The sequence below is a fragment of the Mytilus californianus genome, unplaced genomic scaffold, assembly GCF_021869535.1.
Source record: "Mytilus californianus isolate M0D057914Y unplaced genomic scaffold, xbMytCali1.0.p SCAF_22, whole genome shotgun sequence".
Taxonomy (NCBI): Eukaryota; Metazoa; Mollusca; class Bivalvia; order Mytilida; family Mytilidae; genus Mytilus; species Mytilus californianus.
In genome coordinates this window covers 3281297-3305839 of record NW_026262671.1, presented here as the reverse complement: position 1 = coordinate 3305839, position 24543 = coordinate 3281297, and the positions used below count along the sequence as shown (strand labels likewise).

The 24543-nt window shown below is 32.1% G+C and overlaps 1 protein-coding gene across 9 annotated transcripts in view; it reads left to right on the top strand.

Annotated features, from left to right (window-relative positions):
* The window catches only part of LOC127732114 (uncharacterized), a 127246-nt gene that overhangs the window by 33192 nt on the left and 69511 nt on the right, over nt 1-24543 (top strand). For 2 of the 9 annotated variants that reach the window (XM_052241167.1, XM_052241173.1), the window contains exons 2-5: nt 5059-5229; nt 6394-6642; nt 9893-10066; nt 19274-19537. The exons of 3 other annotated variants lie outside the window; for them this stretch is intronic. In XM_052241167.1, the coding sequence (XP_052097127.1) occupies nt 5059-5229; nt 6394-6642; nt 9893-10066; nt 19274-19537 (858 nt within the window). Of the gene's footprint in view, nt 1-2099; nt 2177-5058; nt 5230-6393; nt 6643-9892; nt 10067-19273; nt 19538-24543 lie in introns of those variants that run through there. 4 more of the 9 variants (XM_052241165.1, XM_052241166.1, XM_052241169.1 and 1 more) reach the window with 4 other exon arrangements.

Here is a 24543-nt window from a genome sequence, read left to right as displayed (position 1 = left end):
TGGTTATCGTTTGTTACTGTGTACCATATTTGTTTATCGTTCATTGTTTTGTACATAAATTAGGCCGTTAGTTTTCTCTTTTGATTTTTTTTTTTTACATTTGTTATTTTGGGGCCCTTTATAGCTGACTATGCGGTATGGGTTTTGCTCATTGATGAAGGCCGTAAGGGGACCTAAAGTTGTTAATTTCTGTGTCATTTGGTCTCTTGTGGAAAGTTATCTCATTGGCAATCATACCACATCTTCTTATTTCCATATTGTCAACGTCTTAGATATAATTATTCTGTCGTTGATCCTTATTATTCACTGTCGACTATTCTATTATCGATTCTCTTATTTTCTTAGCTTTGGTACGACTGGGTACTAGCTTTGGAATCGTATAATGAATGGATAAATCAGGAAAAATTTACAATGCCCAAAGCACATGTTGGTAATCCATGAAATTACTTATTCGACTTTGACCAACAATATCTAAACATACACTAATATACTGTTCCTATGCATTTTTTCTTTTGATTTGAATATTTTCCGGAACATAAAACCATGTTACCAGATTACATTACTTACAAATCAGCAAAGAACTTTCTCTGCATCTTAGACTATATAAATTTCAACAATACCGTGTATGTACACGATTAAGTGTGCATTGTTTTCACTGTTCCAGTTCACGGTAAAGGGAAGTGGTATTGTTAAGGTTTCTGAATGAATTCATTTATAAGTTTGAGGATGTTTTTTTTATATAAATGACACACATTTTTTGATAATCAAACAAAGGTTGCCTTTATAACTAAGTATAAATTGCAAGGAACAGGGAAACTAAAAATAAAAAATGCATTGCAAATTTTCACCTTTGCTCAAAATAAAAGATAAGATTTAATATTTATTACTTTGTTATCTTATATTGAAGTTTTATGTATTATTATTATTATACATTGTTTTTAATATTATATATTGTATTTATTATTATTTTTATTATTATTATTATTATAATTATTATTAGTAGTAGTAGTAGTAGTAGTAGTAGTAGTAGTAGTAGTAGTAGTAGTAGTAGTAGTAGTAGCAGTAGTAGTAGTAGTAGTAGTAGTAGTAGTAGTAGTAGTAGTAGTAGTAGTAGTAGTAGTAGTAGTAGTAGTAGTAGTAGTAGTAGCAGCAGTAGTAGTAGTTGTAGTAGTAGTAGTAGCAGCAGTAGTAGTAGTAGTAGTAGTAGTATTTATTTATTATTCCTATTTATTGTAGTCTCTTAATAAATACCACTGTTGTTGTAGTCATCTCAGATGGTGATCGTGGAATTATTACAAAAGATTAATCCTTAAAACAATTTATAAAGCAAATGTTTCGTCGTGATAAAGAGATTATCTGACATTCACTAACTCATAATAGTTGCAGACTTAAATAAACAAGGCAATTTCTTTTTTCTACAGATTTAAGCCAAAATTATATATTTTTCTACTTCCCGGGAAACAACGTTTTTAAAGTATTTAAGATTGGTCAGAAATTATTAACAATTATGTATTTGTATTTATACAGCTATTCAATGAGTAAAGGGATATAATTTTTTAACTTTGTCCGTCCCTTCGTCCAACAACTATTCCGTTACAGTTTTTATGAAGTACTACTGAACAGAATAATTCCATCTCCGGTTAAAAGCTTGGCAGTGAGAAGTTGTAATGTGTGATCATTGTTTGGATCCGTGTGATACCTACGTGACTTCTACATTTTTGCCGATACTAATCTAATTTAGTGAATAACCTTAAAATAATTCGTCACACAATTATGTAGTACTACTGAACAAAACTGCCTTTCTTTACCAACAGCTTTGTAGTAATGATTTTAACGTGCACTTGCTTTTCGGATCTGTCACACATCTACTTACTGTTCATTAATACTTCTGAATTACGAGTGGTGTTAAATTTAGCACGACAATGCGTACGTTTCTTTTTGGATTCAAATTTAGTGATGTACGTCAAACTATTGTGTACATGTGAATAAAAATGTAAGTTTAAACCATAAGGGAATAATATTTTTCAAATTAGCGTGACATTTCTTTGTTTAAAGTATATGTCCTGGTTAAATCCCCTTTCTTCCTGTTTAAAATTTGTAACGATAATAATGAAGATTATAAGACTTTTTAATATCGCCTTGACGACTTTATTTATATTGAGTACGTCAGTCGCAGGTTAGTGATTACAAATATAAAACGATATTTTTTTTAATGTATAATCAATTAATTCTTTTGTAGGAAAGTTTATGAAAGAATAGCATATTTCAATTAAAGAGTTTAGACCCATTATAATTCCCAAACTCTGTTTTGAAAGATCCTTTTTAATCCCTCTGCTTATTTATTGTGAAAACGCTATTCGCATCAACTTAAAGATACCTTTCAATGTACTTAAACAAATACATATAATTGTTTTATGCGCATCTTCAGTTGTTTAGAAGCTTAGGTGAGTTAAGGTTAAGAAAATGCTTTTATATAGTACAAAAGTAAATCTACTTAAATAGAATTAATTCATTTGTGTCATTTGCGTCCATCGTTAATATGATATGAATATTAACCTTGATTTGTAATCGACACGACGCTGAGTCGAAGTTTAAATGTGTTTGTACACAGAGCATGCAAAGTACTGGTTTACAGGAAGACATATTTTTTTTACCGGAGACTTTGATGTTTTCTGTTTTGCTCTGAAGTGAAAGATATTTTCATCATATTTTCATCGACTAACGTTTACATAATCAACATGAACCAAGGCGTTTATTTTGGAAAAAATAGTATACATAGGTATCGTTTGCCCCGTCATCAACATATACATATTAACCAAAACTATCTCTCTCTCTCTCTCTCTCTCTGCATAATCGGCTAAATGAATGTTTGGATGATATTTTCTCAAACATGTTTAGAATTTTTTAATTTATTATGCCATCATCGCAAAATACATGTTAGGAATTCTTCCTCGTTTAAATAGTTCGACAGTGGCTAAAAGAATATTTATTTCATGATAACAAATATAACAGGAATTTTTATCAGGAAATAACTGAGGAATATTTATAAAAAAAAAAACAATCAAATATCATTTGCATTTAATTTAATGGATTGTCTTTGTATTCAATTTGCCAAATGTGTTATTATGAATAAGCGGATTTCCACCTTGGTTAGAGAAGGAGGAAGAAGTCATGTCATTGTTTTCAACATGCGATCATTTATTGTTAATACACATAGTTTGTGTTCCTGCAACACGCAATAATAAACACTGAGTGAAATACAATTTCAACGTTATCTGCCGTTTATATTCAATACGACAAAGGTACCTCAAATATTTTCAACATGTTTGTCACTAGACTAGTTGGTGTTGTGTGTAAGTTCCAACACTGAATAAAATGTAAATTCGTTATCTGTGTTTTTTTTTTTCTTTCTTCTTTTTATGCACATGTAAGTTTATTATTTATTATATGTCTATTCTTGCCTACTACAAACAGGGCTGACTTGATTTTATATTTTGTTGGGTTTATCTTGCAATCTGATATATTTGGTATATCGAATTTTTGTCGTTTTTTTTTTTCTTTTTCTTTTCTGTTATTTGTTTATTCTGTAAGTATTAGAATTCCAATGTTCGTTTTACTTAATATCAAATGCTGGATTTTTCACGTTTGTGATATCTGTTTTTTAACTATTTATATTTGTTTTTGTTTTTCATTTTTTTTTCTCTCTCTTTTTGTAAAGTAGGGATGGTTCTTTAGATACCAGTACAGTCGTTTGATCTGTAATTTTACCGATTGTCTCCTATTCCCTATTATAGCATTTTGACTGAGTGTGAATTCTTATTGTGGGTGAGGCTTTTTGAGTTCATGCCATTTTATCAGTGTGTTGTTACTTTGATGTGCCTCTTCTTAATCGACAATCGAGACTTGAACATCAGTAAACTAATGTCGTCGAAATTTACCACATATATTCATATCATTCCATTCTTAGTTTTTATTTAGCTTGAACTTATATGTTTCCTTATCTTTTAATAAGAATACTAATCGAGAAAAGCGCTTCGAATGCTAAAAAATGACAATTGATTTAAAATGTAAAATGTTTAAAGGTCCATTCGAACTCATATTGTACATGTTGTAGTCTATTTTTTGTTAAATTTAAAAGATCAACCGCGAATGTCGAGATTTGCTTTCATCATTGCAAAAAGTTTAGGATCATCTGGTATATTCTATTGTCGATATTCTGGTAGTCTTGTTTAAACAATAACATTAACATGACATGTTTGTTAAAACGGACAGACAGTGATTTACTTGACGTAAACTATCACTGTGTTCGTAAGTTTATATTGTAACGATTATAACCCGATATTAAACTTTGTCTATTATGGGTAAATCAGCTCACAGAATTTACCTACTTAGAGGCAGAGTTAAATTTTGTTTACAATAATTAATGTAAAGCAACTAAGTAAACTGCAATTATGTCTGCTTGAATATCACGGATAGATATTTGAACAATTTTATATCTAAAACAACGTAATTGCTATCTGCATATTGTTAATTGCACAAGCCTCCATTTTTGTAAACATGTTTACCCTATATTTGACCCCACCTGCACCATCGGTAATGGAAGCTTGTTATTTTTGTTTGACATCTACTGGCAACTAGTAGTTTGCATTTGATCTTCATCTTCTGGAGAACCAATAAAAGAATTGCTTGTAAATTCCTTTATACGCGATGCAACCAATATGTCAACACTCATTGCCACCATAGCCTTTTCTAGTTTCCCATTGGTACGAATTCTGTTAAAAAAACTCTAAATATCGATTCGAATCAAACTGAATAGTTGTAGATAAACTCATGATAGATACCAGGCATATAAATATAAGTTCCTTTAAATATCGGTTGTTATTTATGATGTTTTGAAATCGATATATGATTTAATAATGTATACAGTACTTCATTTACTGTTGCTTCTCCTTTTTTCTTCCGTGTGTGTTTGTATGTTTGTCTCGAAATACGTGAAAGCTGCATAAAATTTATTCGCTTATTACTTTTCATGTTTAATTGCTAAGTACCTGTTTGTAGGTAATGGTATGTGGTCAAAATGGAGTGACTATTCCTCATGTTCTGTGACATGTGGTGGAGGTGTACAAACCAAGTCACGAATGTGTACAAATCGTGCTCCAAATGAAAATGGTGACAACTGTTCTGGTAACAATGTAGACGAAAGAATCTGTAACACTCAAAACTGCTCTAGTAAGTTTAGATGCGTTGTAACAAATAGACTACATGTACATTAAACGTTGGACGCAGTTAAGGACATCCATCATTTAATCCACACCTTTACCGATTTGACAAAAACAACTGTTTTGTAATTAATTGATGCCAAAGCCTTAAGTTTAGGGTCATGTAAAGAACGTCTCGTCCTTTTGTCTAAAACAGTTCATTGGTAGATAATCATACAAAGACATTGTTGATTAATATTCCGTATCAACTTCAAAAATAATACATGATGGTCTTAAAGTATAGTTTTAACTACTGACGTTGTTTGTCATCTTAATTACGTGTTATAGTGTTCTTTTTATTTGTCCTTGTACATTTTTAACCTTTACTCTTTAGCCCATTTTGGTAATATACTATTGGCGTGGCTTAGTACTTTTACATCCCGTTATTGTGCTATGGTCAATTTTGTATTCTTGTCTTTCATTTTTACTTGTATACTTTGTTTATAGAGTGTCTATATGCCATTTTTTCTTTGTTGAAATAGATATTTGTTTTTTATAGTGATTAGATTATATTATAATATTGACTGCTATACCCTAATTTTTGACATTTTTACCTATTATGTCTGTTTGTTTTGCTCACACATTGTTGTCAATTAAATGGAATTCTATGCGACTGTTATACACGTGAGAGGTTTAGCTAGCTATAAAATCAGGTTTAATCCACCATTTCCTACATTAGGAAATGCCTGTACCAAGTCTGGAATATGACAGTTGTTTTTCATTCGTTTGATGTGTTTAGGCTTTTGATTTTGCCATTTTATAAAGGACTTTCTGTTTTGAATTTCCCTTTGAGTTCGGTATTTTTGTAATTTTACTTTTTGTTCATCTTCGCTAACGTTTTCACCATTCATCCTTTCTTCCTTTTAAACTAAATAGGTATTCGAGAACATACACATTCTAAATTAATCAATCTCCATTAAAGTAACTATGTACGCAAACAACTTCTTATGTATAAAACGTTGCTGTTTTCATGAAACAAAGAAATAAAGAGAAAAGATTCATATTGTTTTAATATTTCTTGAGAATTGATTTACTTTCACTGCTAGAAAACTTAAGGTGATTTAAAGATTAACTTAGTATGTGTAAATTTTAAAGTTAATAACTGGGTATATCTGTACATGGTGTATTCTTTTAGATCCTTTCACTAAGCACTATATGGAGGAAGAAACAGCTTATTTAACATGTTCAATTGAATTAAAAGAAAAAATGGAAATAGCTGCAATCAAATATGAAAAACGAACCTGCAGGCACAATGATTTACATGGTATAGGGAATATATGTAACAGGATGACAGAATGTACGTTTAACGTTACTTACAGTAATTTTGGTAGTTCATGTGGTGCTAACGGAACGGCATCTCTTGAAGTTACGTACAATTGCATACGTGAGTTATACCTTAATTCCTTTAATAAGACGACAATGCATTTTGGTCCAATATACATCATATTATGTGTTTTATTTTCAAGACCAAACAAAATTGAACATTGAACATGAATACTAGAAGATGTTAGGCAAAGGTTAATAGAATTGCAGCCACACAGTACAAAGCGTGATAAGTAGACATCTAGCATTCACGTTTCAAACAATAATTACTTTTTTCAGTAAACTAGCTTATATGAATGCATGGTAGTATCCTTAGTCATTCATAATATTTATCTTTACATGTACCCATGAACACAGATTTAGGATAGATTATACGGCTGCTATAATAAAAACTATATAACTTGTTGCGTTTAAGCCAGAGGAAAGTATTCAAATTTGTAGACACGTTTGATAATTATCTTATGAATCATCTATGCAGGACTGTATTCCAAAATAACTTTCATATTCTGAATTAAGAAACACATCTTCTAATGTCTTTTCTACAACTGGGATGCTACTGTCGCTACTGGACAGTTCGTCGCCAAAGGGATCATGAGCTCAATTGTCAGTATTTCGGAACTGCGATGATTTATAACATATTTGCATATACACTGTATTTAGCTGTTGTTTTTATGCCCCGTTTTTGTTTTAACGTTCTTCATGAAGATTAAACCAGAAAAGTTCTTCGAAAGCACCAAACTTTATTTAGCTCTTATTTCCCTAATGAATTTATGAATCCATATCGATAAGACTGCGAAATTCTATAACAGCCCTTATTCGTTTCAGAGCAATTTCAACACGATTATTCAATGAATCATAATGGGTATTAATACATTATACAATAACATTCTATAAAATCTCCATTTTACCAAATTTAAAAACCATTGGTATATGTTTATCTACACGTTTCTTCTATCTTACCGCCAAAATTAATCTTTCAATTTAAAAAAAAATGTGAGACCATTTTTTCGACTATTCTTTCCCGGGTGACTGCCGTTTTCATACTTGGTGTCCTATGAACACAAATTACATGCATGCTGCTGTCAAATAAACAATCGGCCCTGCTATATGTCTATTCTCAACAGACAGCTTTCTCTTATTTGATTTGCAAATCATAATATGTTTTATGTTTAAAGCATTGCGATAGAAATAATATAAGTTGGGTGTCGAACATATATAAATCAAAACAAAGCATAAAGATTATCTTTCTCTGAGACTTCCTTTGTTTTGTCTTTTTACCTTAAGGGTGACTGAGAAACAGAAAAGAGGTCACTTAGGTCTTCTTCCGACCGGCAGTTAAACCCTTGCCACAACGGTGCGTTCGTTTGGCTGTGCTGGATGTACAAGTAGGCGGCTATGTCCTGTCAGAATTGGGACGTTAAATCCCATGCCTCGTGGAAGAGGAGTGACATGCTCTCTGTACGTTGAGAACCTTTTCAACAACTCTTCGAGGACCCATAAGTGCCCTATTGCAAGGCGAAATTTATGTCCCCATTCAATTTACATTACTTTTCCAGTGGCAGTTCAAATATCCGCGGGCTTTATTCCGGACGTCCTTTATTACAGGACCTACTTATTTTATTCATTGCTAACTAGTTTTGTCCTGAAAAACATAAAATATGTGCCACTGTTCGTTAAGCAACACATAATCAATTAATCAAATTAATTAATCAATTTATTAAAAACAAATATGACAGATATAAACCAACGACAACCACTGAACTACAGGCTCCTGACTTGGGACAGGCACATAAAGAATGTGGCGTGGCTAAACATGTTTGTGTGCGCTCACCTCTCCCCCTAACCGGGTACAGTACAACATAAGAACAAACTATGAAAATCAGTTGAAAAAGGCTTAACTCATCAGACGAATATGAATAGAAATACATCTAACAAAAACACAGAGTCGACGTGGACGGGTACTTATACATCCCCACAACAAAAAAAGACTAAGTATAGATTTGAGAGTACTGGCAGTTACTTACAGCTAGTTCAAAGCCAATAACAACTAACAAAAAAAAATCATGTATATAAGACTAAAATATCAACATCCAACGGATTTAGTGTAAAGACGTCATTAACAGTCAGAGAAAACATGACCTTGTGCAATGCCAAACTATGGGTATTGACAGATTGTAGTACCGTGAAAGTACATATGTGTAATATTTAGTATGGTTTTAAATATACTGATAATAAAATCAATATTTATACCAATAAAAACAATATTCAAAGATTTGATTACAGTGTTGAATAGGAAACCTTTTAGAATAAGTTTATTTAAAGGATTGATAAGTTTACCCGGATCGTATCTACATTTCCGGGCTCGGTTTACAACATCACCGTAAAATTTAGGATGTGCTGTTCCGTTTGAAATAAGTTTTCTACAGGTACAGCCAAACTTGCTGACCACATCTTTGTATCTGGCCTTTTTAACTTTTACGATTCTAGCGTCACTTATAAGTCTTTTGTAGACGAAAAGCGTGTCTGGCGTACAAAATGTTAATCCTGGTATCTATGATTAGTTAATTGAAAATGTTTTTTCACGACCCCCATAAGGATTAGGAAGGATCAAGCATTAAACCATACAAAATTAATATAACGATGATTTTGTTCTGTAATCTAAATTAAGTGCTAAATGATGACAAATATTATTACATCAGTTGTCTTGAAATCAATCATTGTATCACACAATGTAATGTTGAGCTTCTCTAAAACCTCTTAACCCTTTAAACTAAATATGACTGGAATTAAATAATAAGCATCATGATAATTTTAAATAATTGTGAAATTCTTATTTTTTAGTTTTAGATATAAATGGCTAATGATATCAAAACATTTTCTGACCTATATGTTAAGTATTGGAGTAAGAGTCATATATTTATAAAAAATTGTACTTGAAAAAAACTCAGCTGAACTACTCTTTCTTCACTGACCATGATGGTTGCTACAAGTGAGTGGGTTTGTGTGTCATTCGGTGGCCCCTAATTCAGCTCTTTTTTTTTGTAGGAGTTATACTGTTCAAGCTTCTAATTTTCATGGAAGGTTACGAAAAACATATTCAGGCTGATTATGTTGTTTTAAATGATTCTTTTTTTAAATAAAACAAAAAGTCCATTGGTCTGTTATACTTTTCAATATCTTGAGCTGAATCTGTTGATGATCGAATGGTTGCAAATCAACAGAGATCATTAAAATCAATACTTAATAAAGTTGTACCATCCTGTATAAACTTGGCAACTTATCTAATGATAATTATTCATATTCTTACTTAGGAAATGGTGGTTGGTCAGACTGGAAAAACACAACAACATCTTGTCCCGTCAACTGTGGCGGTGCTTTACAAAATGTTACACGCAGTTGCACAAAACCGACCCCAAACGAGTTGGGAGCCTGGTGTTCTGGAACCAGTTTTAATGAGCAAATATGTAACGACAATGCTTGTCCTTGTAAGTTCAGCTGTTAACTAATATGAGTGTATTAGGCGGAGAGCAAAGTGTATTTGATGTACGTACATATATTTTAAAGATATTTCAAATAATTTCACCGAAGTATTGTTCATTTTCGATTTAATTACGTTGTGTAAGAACAACATTGTCTAGGGTTTTCTTTTGTTAATCTGTGACATATGGCCACAAAAAAAATGAGACCTTATATATATCAATAGTTTGTTACGTAAGTATTTTTGTTGGCACCTTCGTATGAGTTTTCGTAAGCACTAGTACTTAAGATTTGCCATGACAATTTAAGTAAATCTTGTTACTTTGTATGGCAAGTCCTTCTCGACTAGACTATGTTTAAGTTTGTTTTGTTTTTCGAAACCATTATATTCGGATATTTAACAAAATATACTACGATGCAATGCCAATCTAACATTTACAAAAACACAATGAGATTAACAAATAAAAATTGAGAATTACACACTGAGATTTGTGGGCGCATTATAATAATCGCAAATATGTAACTGGCATATTTCGGGTACGATTGAATATGTGCATGAGGTTATCTATGGTTCTGACCATTGGCACCTTCAGGTACCGTTGAATGAAAATTATGAAGATAGATATTACAATATGACCAGAGTTCCCGCACGCTTCTGGTATGCTTACTGATCAAGGGATACATTACTCACACAAATGATATCGCAAAAAGAAATTCCGCACAGAAATTAGTAATTTTTATGATGATCATTTGTTATTTTCCTTGATAAGTGATCGAAATAGATTTGTAAATCCGACTATCAATTTTCAACATGTCGCCATCTGGACAGCATCTCGATACAAATACGCATGTGATATATAAACACCACAAAATTCCTGAACAATCAAGGCATACCGTATTCGGCCTTCCATGTCACAATGACTTATCTTGCATATAATTGTTCAACTCGCACTGTAATGGTTAAAAACACAGTTTCCCTTTCCCATGATAAAAATTATTATATTGTAGAGACATGAATGTGCAACCAAAAACTAGATTTATACATTATTTTATTATATCAAGCACAATTTGATTATTTTGTTTCAAAGGTAATTTTCTGGTCATTTTAATTTTGTAATGGCAATATTGAACGCTGGTCATGTGATTACCGGAAATCTTCGCATCGTACAAAAATAAGACAGTTGTTAGCCAAAGGCCCGAAATATCGAATTCCCCAGCCTATCAACTGGAAGAAGAATTTCCGGTTTAGAATGAATGTAGTTGAACAGTGGGAAAGCCAGTGACATTGAAGAGTTCCTTCCGGTGGTCACGCGGGAAAGGGGACATAATCTAAAAATCTCGAAGTGGCGCTGTAATCAGCGTGCAAACAAAAACGTAGCATATGTTTCAGACAATAAATTTATCGAAACGACTTATCATCCAACAGTATTTGCGGCTTAATCTTCATCAGAATAGATTTTGTCACACGACTGCCAAAAATATATTAAAATAAGTGCTTCGTTATTGAAATATGATAAATCAAAAGACTACCTGCGTTGATTTCCAAAAAAAACGCGGGTAATACCCCCGTCTAAAAATAATTGACACAATTGCATCCTAAAGCTTTTCATTGGTTGAGATATAAATAAACGTGACCCAGAAACATATGGGCACATGACAATGTAAAGAATTCCCCGTCACTTCGAGTCTTGTTTACATAATAAATACCTCAACCGAAGGTAAAAATTAAACATTTTTCTAACGTCTTAGGCGTTATTTCATTGCAAAATGGAGCAAATGATGTCAATTTTGCCAGTTTTTAACCACGAAATTGATTAAGACAATGAAGTGTGATGATGTTTCCTGGATTTTTAATATGTTTTTAAAATAAAAATGTTGATAGGTTGAAGGCTTTACTCCGTCATTTGTTGATTTTTTACATGTTGCTCAGACTCCTTGTTTTGATAATTTTCTGCATTTATTTAATTATGCTGCAGTGTATAACAGATTTATGTTGTACATTGAAACTGGTTTATTCTATGAATGAATTTGTCCATATAAATGACTTCATTTGTCTTGAAGCGACCCCCCCCCCCCCCCCCTTTTTCCCACTATCAAGAAATTTCAGTTGGGCAATAAATATTGTCTTAATGAAAAGCTTGCACAAATGCAAAGTGTAAACACTCAGCTAATGTCTGTTTTAAGCCATTTTTTTAGTCTAATGATTACAGGCTTTCTTTGTTTCTGTAAATATTTACCTGAAATGTGTCAACTTGTCAATTTTAAAAATATTAAAAGTATCAATCAACAAATATTGCCTACCTGCCACTGTGACATGAGTCAATAATTTTCACTTGATTTTTAGTCGTTGTTCTTATTGTATAAATAAAACTACTAGGCAAGTGGGAAGTTAACACACAAACATTTGTATTTTGCCTGTCCTTATCAAGGAACCTGTTGTACACTAACCATTCATGTTTAAGTGTGTCTGGGCCCTGGTAACAAATATTTGTCATTGTGTTTTCAAAGTGTGTGCATGTTCTTAAAGAATTCTTTTAAAAAAGTTTCGCGGCCATTCATCAAATTTATTTTTCTTCCATTTATATATAGTAGCTGTATTTATTTTATCATTAGTTCTGGATTTAGAATTTTTACATGCTGTTTTATAAGGTCCTTTATACTTGACAAATTGGTTTGCAAATTGTTGAAGGCTAAAACTGTTACCTATAATTATCATCCTCTATCAATTGGCAATCATGTCAATATGGGTTTCTTTTTAAAACAACTTTTCCCAAGGAAAAACTAAAGTTGAAAAAATAGTTCAACCCAGATATGCTGCTGCTGAAGAAATTAACATTAACAATGGTATTTTGCAAATATAGCATTCATTATTTACACTATTCCTTCATTGAAAATGAAAAAAAAAAATATTTTAAATTGAATGCATCCAAGGGCTTTCCTGGATTAACCTTCAACTGGTATGCTCAATGCCTAGTACATACAAGTCTTAATGCAAGTGAGAGCTAAATGACCATTAAGAGCATTAAAAAAAGCTATATTGCTTCTGAGGTCTACTTTGAAGATGGCATATGAATGTCTCACTCTGATTTTGGTGATCCTGTTTTGTTGCATTGATATTAATGTTCGACCCACAACTTTTATTAAACACTAATCTTTTTCGAGGTCTATCATGATGGAAATTTTAGGTACTGTAAATTCAGAAAGGATAGCAGTTTTTATCACTGCAATAATGTGAGTGGGTGAGTATCTAAATAATAAATTGCATTCTGATACCTTTTAATCTGATTAAAATGCAAATCCTGTGTCCAAGCTTATTACAAGAAAACAAAGCTTGGACACCGGATCTATACTTAATTCGGATTCATACCATTCCTATATCTGTGTGCCGATTTATCTGCAAAAGCAATACTTTTTCACACATTTTATTCCATTCTTCAAATTTGCAATAATAAAAGCACACCATAATTTACAAAATCATGTGATTACATATAGGAAAAGGGCACCTAGGCATCTCATTCTTAATACTACACATGGAGCAGGATCTGCTTACTCTTCCAGAGCACCTGATATCATCTGTATTTTGTGGGTTCAAGTTGCTCAGTTTTCATTTTTTTCTAATCTGTATATTAGTTTAAACTTTTCATCAAGTAGTCTGAAAACAGAGATATGTATCTGCAGGGGTCACCACACTTCAAAATCTCCCTGGAAGCATATAACAGTGAAAAGTCATGTCATGAGAGTCTATTAGAGAGACATCAAGGATACCTCTGGGAGAAGTGAACGTTTCTAAAACCACTCCGTTAAAGTCCTTCACACCTAATAAATCATTAAAGTAGACCTTTTACATCTTTGATATTTTTTTATGTCTCAAATACTACAGTTCATACATGTATATGGCTAATATGCTTGCTTTGCATCTATGAATGTTTTATTGTATTGCAGAAGCAGCATTGTCTCATGTACATCTACCCCATGTTATCAATATAAAATAATTATGGTGTTTCACTTTCTATATTTAAAAATATAAAAATGTAAAGAAAAAAAAGGTTTATTAAAAGATAAATAAATACAAATGCATAAAAATAATGTTAAATTGAAACATATGTAAATAATATCTTAAATAATTATAAGTAAATAAGCTTCAATCAAATAAACAACATTTAATACAACTTAATACTTTGAAAGTAAAAAAAAAAACAAACGCATAACAATAAAGATTAAAATTTAAGAAGCATTATTGTTAAAAAGTCCAAGTTAAAGTAAAAACAAGTCAAAAAGTCCTCTGTTCCATAAATCCTCAAAATGGAAATGTTCCCTGCTCTTCTTAATTCCTTATTTCTATTGATATCTGTAAATATATAATTTATGCATACGATATTAAATGAAAATAATTTCCAACTTCTCTAGAGTTGTCATATGAAATTATAATTTCTATTTTAATTGTCTACTGATTCTTATGTGGTCCACGTTTTAATTTAAATTGAATGTTTCTAATTTCACTAATGTAAAACTAATCAGATGTGAAATAATTGCCAATGAGACAACTATCCCCGAAAACTCAAATGGAGTGGATATAAGCAATTTTATGCAACACTAAAGCCTTCAAACATGAGAAAATCCAATAATGTATATACTTAAGTTTGTTTTTAGATATTTGTTATTATTTTTTTTGAAATTGAAATTATTCTTATTTTAATCTTAAATAATCAAAAGTATGTATATAAGCTCAAAAAAAATAAACCAAAAAACTTAGACTTTTGGTGTAAATAAATAATTTATTTTAATGACTTTAAATGATATGTCTGATTAGAAAAGGTCATAATCATATACAGCAACATATGTTCAAAGAAATTTTTCTATTCAATTATTCATTTACTTCAGTATCTTAACATGTTAAAGTTAAATTCATCACTATAATAGCATATCAATCTTTTTAATAGATATTAATATATATTTAAATAAAGTTTAACTTCATATGCAACATTAAATTATCATTATCTGTTATTTCAAAGGTAACTTTTCATTCAATCATTCATATCTTTAATTCCTCATAAATGATATTAAATGTAAGTAAACATCATAATTACAAACAAAATATCAGTATGAGAGCAAAAATATAAAATAAATGCACAAGTAATTCTGCATTCAGGTTGTGAGTTCAAACTCTCCTTGTGCGGGTTATCTGAACTCCAATCAAAATTGATTAGGATTGCTGTAACCAAAGGTCTGTGGTTATCTATGACGGACAGACAGACAGACGGATGGACAACGGTATACCATGATACCTCTTATAAACAGGCGTATAAAAAGGAGGGTTCTTTTTCCAAATTGTCTTTGCCTAATGATTATTCTATTAAGAATTTCTTTTAAATATTTAGGAAATTTCCTTTTATCATTAAATGACATTTTATCAAAATAAATGTGAAAATTACTAAGAATATTTATTTCTAATGAAAATTAATCTTCAAAATGACAACAGATTATGGATCTATTCTAAATTTTAAAAAAATGGAAAATTAATAAAAAAAAAATCATAACTTCATATTACATTCCTTTAACTGTATCTGAACATGATTAATAGATAAAAACACTGACTAGATTGTCAAAATCTTATGAAAAATATTTATATTTATATTTCAAGTAAAGACAGAAAATGTCAAAATGTTGACTTTCTTATCAGATAACCTATGTGTAACATCTGTGGTCAGTTTATTGGGAAGAGTGATATATAAATTACAAGGACTTCAAACTGTGAAGCTAATCAGTTGTGAAATTTGAGATTCCCTCAAATCTGAGGGCATTCTTCGGGGCTGTACTATAAAGTATATGAGCAATCAGGCATCCACCACCAATAAAACCTGGCCACAACGCCTATAGCCAATCCTGTGGCGTTAAAAATCAATAATCAATCACATATAACTTATGTGTTTTTTTAGCATGGAAGGAGGAGCAGAACTGATACTTTCCTACTGATTAATATTTCATATACCTGATATCTGTTCAAAAATATTTTTCATGACCATATATGCATTATTTAACAAAAAAAAAATGGTACTGTTGTTCACATAAACAAGGGTCTGGATGGGGTGTCCTCCATTTCTATATTATTAAATCTTTAAGGTCATTTGTCTCTATTCTTTATACTTTTTGCCCATCATTCTCTTTTCTCAATAAATTAGCACAACATTATTCTCTATTCCTTATACTTTTTATTCAATTTTTCTCTATTCTTTATACTTTTAGCCATAGTTCTCTATATATTCTGTTGTTATTTTTTTTTGTCACACACTCATTGAACCATGCATTACTAACCTTTTTACTATTCGAGAGAATCAAACAAATGATCACAAATGCTTTACACAACCGTAATAATTAAACTAAAATATAAATGCTAACATTGACAGGCCGAAATTAAAGTTTTGTCTCACGCTGGGAAATAATGGGGCGTTTATTTACATGTGCCATGATGTGGTCTGTGGAAATTTCAGCATAGAAAAAGGGGCAAATATATAGCCATAATTTGGCATAAACCGATCTGATCAATAAAATTATGTTATGGATATTGTTCATATCTTTCTACTAACCATTAAAAGAATATTCCTAGGATTTTGTGAGCACAGAAACCTACTATTTATGTGGATCTGTTGAAAAATGGCGTCGATTTATGTACTTCCCTTTCGCAGCCTCAGTTGCAATTTGACACGGAGTGATGGGTAGTTATGCAAATATTTAGGGACTCCCATCATCATAGATACTATTTTTGGTCATTTTATATTTAAATAACCATTAGGATGCAAATGTGTCAGTTATTTTCAGAAGGGGAAAACACCCGCCATATTTTTATCTTCCAAAACAACAACGTCACTTGCCATTTTCAGATGTTTGTTTCTTGTAAAATAAAATCTCATAAGAAGAAAAAATAGCATGGTCACCTGTTAAACTTACCTATATAACTAATCGATGATGAAATGATGCAAGTTTAATTGTCTTTAATAATAAATTTCTTGAAAAATCAAACTGTACACGATGTAAACAAATTACCGAGATGGTGCGATACTGTCGCCGTCTATGTAAAAATCGCGATTGTCGCCCTTGAATTCTTGTCCGTTACGTCATATGGAAGGAGGCGCAGAACTGACGTGTGGCTTTCCCACTGGAATATCATGCCAGAACATGGATAAAGTGCAAGCCAGATAAACAAAAAATTGACACTTTATTTTATAGGATCAACTCTATTTGGTCATGTATTCAGAAGCGCATTCAATATGTACGACGTTCAATGAGACCTTTTCAAGACGCCCAGGGTTGTGAATGCTTTACCCTATCATAACAACAAACATGTGGTTGTTCCAGCAGAAAAAGCCTCTAACAATATTGTTTTTTTAACGCAAAAGCCATTGTTTTGACTGCTTAGAATTCACAGCAAAACTGTAAAGCCCTTATATATTCCTGCATCATTAAAAAAAAGGATAATTTAGAAAATCACAAATCCGTCATTTTGTCCTTTAGTATTAACGAGATTATATTAAAAGGGACAGCACGATAGACGTTAATTAAACATAAAGTGTTACCGCCTATTCGATAAGTAGGTGCCAATTGTGCAGGTCAATAAAGTCACAGAAGGAGACTGTAGATTCTTATTACATCCGAGCTAGAACATAAATGCCCAAGGGTTCATAAACCGACAGAGATATTACAAAAGTAACATGGGATCATTGCTATCTGGTCGACAGCAGGCTAAGGGACGTGAAATGCATTTTGAGCCAGGATCACACGCAGATAGAAAAATCAACATCAGATCATTGACGATTGGAGCCTGAAACAAATTTCATCTAGAAATATTCTGTTTCTTCAGGAAAAATATCTCGATCAATCTGCATGATTTGCTAAGTAGCTGATGGCTTTGGAAAAAGTTTTTACCACATAGAAAACTTGTAACAATGTGCGTGAAAAATTCCCATAAATAAAGAATGGACACGCTTTCCTGTCGCGCTATGTTTATCAACAAATTGACGTCTTTTCTAGTTTAAAGGATTCGCACTGGTTGCATCACCGCCTGCATTTACCCTTGAAAACTTAGATTCATGATAATTCATTGTCAAATTACTCATATATATGTAAGTTGTTTGTTTATTTGTTTGTTTATTTTAAGTTTTCAGATGCCGACAAAAAATAAAACCGTTTCCCTGAAACTAACGTACAAGTTAGTGAAAGGCAAATTGAGAATATAACAAATTTGTGCTAAAAATATTATTGATTAGATAAGACGGCTGGTTCTTTAAAAAATGGAAACACACATACCACGTGTTTTGTCGAGAAAAAAAATCAATAAGTGAGGTACCAATCTACATTCCTGTAATTCTAGTACATGTACAAAATATATGTATGTACATCGTCTAATCCTTGATCATGTATTTTCGCCATGAAGTAGTGGCTTTTGAAAAAATCAAAATTATAATCTGAGGAAATCGAGACATTGATTTGGCGTGGCCAGAGTGAGGACTACAACATAACACCCTTAGAAAGTCATTTAAAAGACAGAAACTTAATAGTTCTTTCAGGTCGCAAACGGTCAACGTAATGAAAGTACCTCACATCTTGTTTTGCTTTCTAGGATATTTCCGTATAATCTCTATGAGGCAACAGGGGGAAGCATATTTAAGCCCCTATGCTTATATCTAAGTATTTCGCTTTTTTTTTTATCTACGGCCTTAAATCATGATAAGCAAACACATTTATCTTAGTTTTAATCACAACTATCTATGTGTTCTGGTCGCCGCTACTGGTCACAATAAGGAAGATATCTCGCATATATCGCTATTTTCTATGACATAACCTGACAATCGTCATTGACAGGGCCAGACAGAAAGTGAAATCTTTGTTCAAGGCAGGCTGAGAATGAATAAAAATCGCATTCTTCAATTTCTTTAAACCCTCATAATTGTGTCCTTTCTTGCTCGTTTTACACCGTAGTAATACGATATATCATTTCGAATTTCGCATACAATTTTAATTCACAGTATAAACACTTGAAAACTGAGCTACTACCGATAAAAGTTTGTATTTTTATGACCCAGTCGCCGATTACAATTATGTGACATTAGCGATTTAGCTGATTACCCAAAGTGTTCACGGTCACACGGGGTGAACTGTGTGGTACCTCTAGTGTTATTCTTGTGTTAATACAAAGACATATTATTACTTTTTTATTTCAGTTATAGGAAGCGTATGTATAGATACCAAAACTGTTTGGACATGCCCAGATGGATATATACAAATGAGACGTGCAAACTGGATAGCAAGTAACACTTGTGGTGTGCCTGGAATTACGTCAAAGTTTGATGTTATCCGAGAAATGAGGCAACATTGCAATGAAAGGAAATCTTGCACATTTACAGCAAACGATAATACTTTTATAGTTAGTTGTAAAGAACTACATAAAACATGTTCCCAATTAGAATATGAATATATATGCACAAGTAGTGTGATTGAGTTATTATATATAGTAGTTAGCAGTCATCAATTACAAAAAGGACGCATTGGATGATTCGTAAATACAAGCAGATAAGATGAATTTTTCTTTATTTTTTATTCTGCGAACAAACCATATTTTTAGAAATCACATTTTCAATTTAAAGTCATCAGATCATCGAAAGTATTCCATTTACGGTAAACGTTACCATGCTGATAATATCACAATGAACATCTGTTACTGTAGATGTATACAGATATATACAGTTATGTTTTATACCTATCATTCAATTGAACTTTTAGATAAACTCTATTACTTACAAAAACAGACAGAATCATATTATTTTTCAACAAACAATCGGCATTCCCATTGGAACCAACTGTGCCCCTCTTCTTGCCGACTTGTTCCTTTATTCATATCAGGCTGACTTCATACAGTAACTTCTTAGGAAGAAAGAAAAGAAGTTAGCAGTATCCTTTAACTTTACCTTCCGCTACATAGATGATGTTCTCTCACTAAATAATTCAAAATTTGGTGACTATGTTGAACGCATCTATCCCATCCAACTTGAGATAAATGATACAACAGATACAGTTAAGTCTGCCTCATATCTTTACTTACAACTAGAAATTGACAATGAGGGTCGGTTGAAAACAAAACTTTATGACAAAAGAGATGATTTCAGCTTCCCAATTGTGAACTTTCCATTTTTATGTAGCAACATTCCAGCAGCGCCTGCATACGGAGTATATATCTCCCAATCGATACGATACTCCAGGGCTTGTATTTCCTATCATGATTTCCTTGATAGAGGGTTGCTGCTCACAAGGAAGCTATTAAACCAAGAGTTCCAATTGGTGAAGTTTAAATCATTCCTTCGTAAATTTTACGGACGCCATCACGAGTTGCTTGACCGTTACAGAATATCCGGTTCACAGATGATAGCGGATATGTTCCTAATGCCGTAACTACAATCCCGTCCCCTTTTCCCGAATGTGACCTACCGAATTCGACTTATTACCGGGTTTGTACTACCAAGAGCAACACGACGACTGCCACATGTGGAGCAGGATCTGTCCACCCTTCTGGAGCACCTGAGATCACCCCAGGTTTTTGGTGGGGTTCGTGTTGCTCAGTCTTTAGTTTTCTATGTTGTGTTTTGTGTACTATTGTGTGTCTGTTGGTCTTTTTTCTTTTTTAGCCATGGCGTTGTCAGTTTATTTTCGACTCAGGATTTGAATGTCCCTTTGGTATCTTTCGCCCCTCTTTTTTAATGCTTGAATAAATTAACACAGTAAAATTTGGAATGGAAATGGTGAATATGTCAAAGAGACAACAACCCGACCAAAGAGCAGAAAACAGCCGAAGGCCACCAATTGTTCTTCAACTATTTATGAGAAGTGTTGTTCAGTACTGTTCAGACTGTACGAATAATTTTATCTAACATGTGTACAAGATTCTTATATTATGAGCTTTTATTGTTAGAGATTAAAGATCCACTTATTTATTATATTTTATGTGGGTATGTTATAGAAGCAAAATGGGATGCTTGGACTGAAAGGTCGATATGTTCTAAATCATGTGGTTCTGGAGAACAAGTGAGAATACGCAACTGTTTAAACCAGTTTAACACAACGGATGGGTATTTAATTGACTGTGAAGGGTCATATGTAGAAACAAGAGTGTGCAACACTATTCAGTGTCAATGTTTGTATAAATAATTAGTTTGCAATCTTTTCTTTTTACCTCAGGTATTGATTTGATAACCTCTGGTATACCATTTTTTACTCTTTTTTTGACGTGTAACATCAATCCATCTTCTGCATCATTCAATAAAAAACTAAAAAACATATCTACATAATCATATAAGCTAGGTATTACAGCAATGAGCAAAGTTGAATAATGTTTAGATTTGAGAAATATTTGTTAAAATGATGAGAAATTATAATAAGACAAATCAAAACTTCTAGTGTACAAAGCTGGAAAACAATCTATTTTAGTTTAGGTATACGAACGAAATGTCATTGTTAATGTATCACATCCTAATATTTTCATACGATAATATTCTATTTTTGTGTACAATGGCACTTGTTAGAGCAACTTAACTGAAATCTTTTGATAGAAAGTTCGCACACATAGGATTGTTTGGCATCATGAGATTTGTATCGTACTGTCCAGTGACTTGACATTTCGGCGGAATGTATAGGGTTTTGACATAATACTACAAATGTACAGCAATGATTCCTCTCGAACGTATCTTCTCAGAGACTGTTTGAAATCTTTCTAACTTGGTATTGTTACATCTGATATTACAGCTGAGTCGATTCTCTGCTGAAGGACTGTCAGTCTCCGAGGGTATCACCAGACCAGTTGCCAGTACTTTTATACTGGCATGAAAATACCGATATTCCTTGATTAAAATTTGCTGTAATACAATTTTTGAATTAATTTTAAATTAAGGAATGTATCTCCCTCATGCAAAGATCTGATTCCTTGTCCAGATTCGAATATACTTAAGGTCCTTTTTAGTTTTAGTTTTAGATTAGGTTTTTAATTTTCAAAAATGTTGGCTTCAAGTATTTTGATGAGACAATAAATATCGAAATGCGCATCTGTGCAGTAAAATTGGTTCTGAGTATGTTATTACTTCATCTGCTGTTGAACTTTTAGTCACCGCCGGTATCATCAGTATAGTACTTCTGATATTGTTTAATTGAAATTTGCAGTTATAAATTTTTTGAAATAATTTTAAATTAAGGTATATATCTCCATCATGCAAAGCTCTAACTACTTGTTCAGATTTTAATATGATTTAAGTCTTTTTTGGATTTTATCATCTCTGCAACGTTAATTTGGATTTATAATTGTTTTTTAACAAAATGTTATAAAATACAGGCCATGTTCAATTTTGAACTTTGGTACTGGTATTTACCTAAAAGAGTTCTTCTGCAGGCGGGGCTATATGTGATAACTAGATCACTAATTCTGGTTGTTTTACTCTTAAAAATAATGAAAGCTTTTGTCCTTCAAGGATCAACTGACGTTGACATGTTATATTGTCTTTTTTTTTGACTATTATTGTTAAATTATGCAATCTGATTGTAAAAAAGAAAGTTCATATTTCTGCGCTTCGCTTTCAAAGATCGGACAGGGTGCAGTTTTACTTTATGTTTTAAAGAACTTTCGGATTCATCTAGTGTTGTTGTAATGATACATACCTTCATAAATTAGAAGACAGAAATATCATTGGATTGTGTATAGAAAGTAAAACGGTGTTGTTTCAGATTCCGTTAAGCAAAGCGTGGATAAGGGATCTGTATTTCAACCAGATCGGGATTTATCGGACCATTTTTTTTCACTACTATAATACAATGACATGCTGTGAAAGTAACTCTTCTGATAATGTTCCTGAGGAAGCATTCAAACTTGTTTGGATAACGTGTAGTTGGCCATTTCATTAGACTATTTTTTAAAGTGTGTTGAGACCTGTGTATTGGCTATCTTCATGATCTTTTGCAGTATACTAACACATTATGACAGTATGAACAGAGAAGCAAATACATGCAAATTTCAACATGGCATAGCAATCTAAGTATATATTTGACCATAAAACCTCTAAAAACAAAGACAAATTTACTAGTAATGCCTCGTACACATGATTATGTAGTACATTCACAAGGAATACTTTTGAAATCATTGTATTTGAATTCTAGGGATGAAGCAAATGTAGAACAAAACATAAATATAAGAAATATATTATTTGTGTGTGTATCTTTGATGTTGGCAATACAAGTGCAGTTTAATTATCATTTGGAGATCTACTAATGTTAATGGAAACGATGGCAGTTTCACCTTCAGAGCTACCAATCTCTCTGTTTTATCGTGTAGTGTACTTCTTTAAAATAAATTTTATTGCAAAAAACGCTTCATCAGCTCTCAGTACTCCTAGTAAGAACAGATTCATCTTAATGTGTCTTTAGTCATTTGTCAGCTACTTACGTATCCATTTCGGCCTTTTTGAATTAGACCATATGACTAAATTGAAATTTAAATTGATCACCAAGTTTGTTTCCAGTGTAATTTCATTCCCCATGATACTGTATGAACAAAATGCATATTAAACTGTTTTTCAGCATTTGTGGTTGACACAATTTAAAAAATATTGATATCTTAAAGACTAATGTCTTATAAACATGAAAGATTTCATCTGTTAAATCTATAATGCTCTTTGAATTTTGGCTTTTAAACTATATTAGGGAAGGTTCATAATCCTAAAACTATTGTAACAACTCTTAACGTGAAACAATTATGTCATCCAACTATTGCAGCTAGGTTAAATAACAGTCTAATAGTAGAGTAGATTGCAAATAACTGATGGACAGTCCCATAACTCGATCATGTAGAAGGTGTTCATACACATAAAGTTCACATGAATGATATGTTGTTTGAATCAAATTTAAAAACAAAATGTATATCTAATAAAGTTAAAGAATTATTACACCTTTTGAAGTCATAAAAAAAATTATACAATTAAAACGTATTTTTAATGTTTATTAACAAAAAGAGGGAGAAGTTACCAAAACGGAAATCAAAAACCATAATTGGGCACAAAACAGAAAAACAATAGTAGTTTGACGATGTTCAAATCTCACAAATCGTCTGAGCAAATGCAAATCAATGCAACCAATTAAAAATGAGTTTTTGCATTAACTCTCGAAAAAGCGAGTCCGAGTGCGTTGACATGGTTATCGACTCCTTCTATACATGAATCACGCAGTCGCAATACTCAGATAAAATGTTCCAATCGGGAATAGAACTCAATAGGACACAATCATTAAGATAACAGATCAGACGACGATGATCACACAGTCGCAAAAAAAATAACAGATCAGACGACGATGATAACACAGTCGCAAAAAAACAAAACAGATCAGACGACGATGATAACACAGTCGCAAAAAAAAAATAACAGAAAAATTTCGTGTGCATGAATGATACAATTGAGAAGTTCAA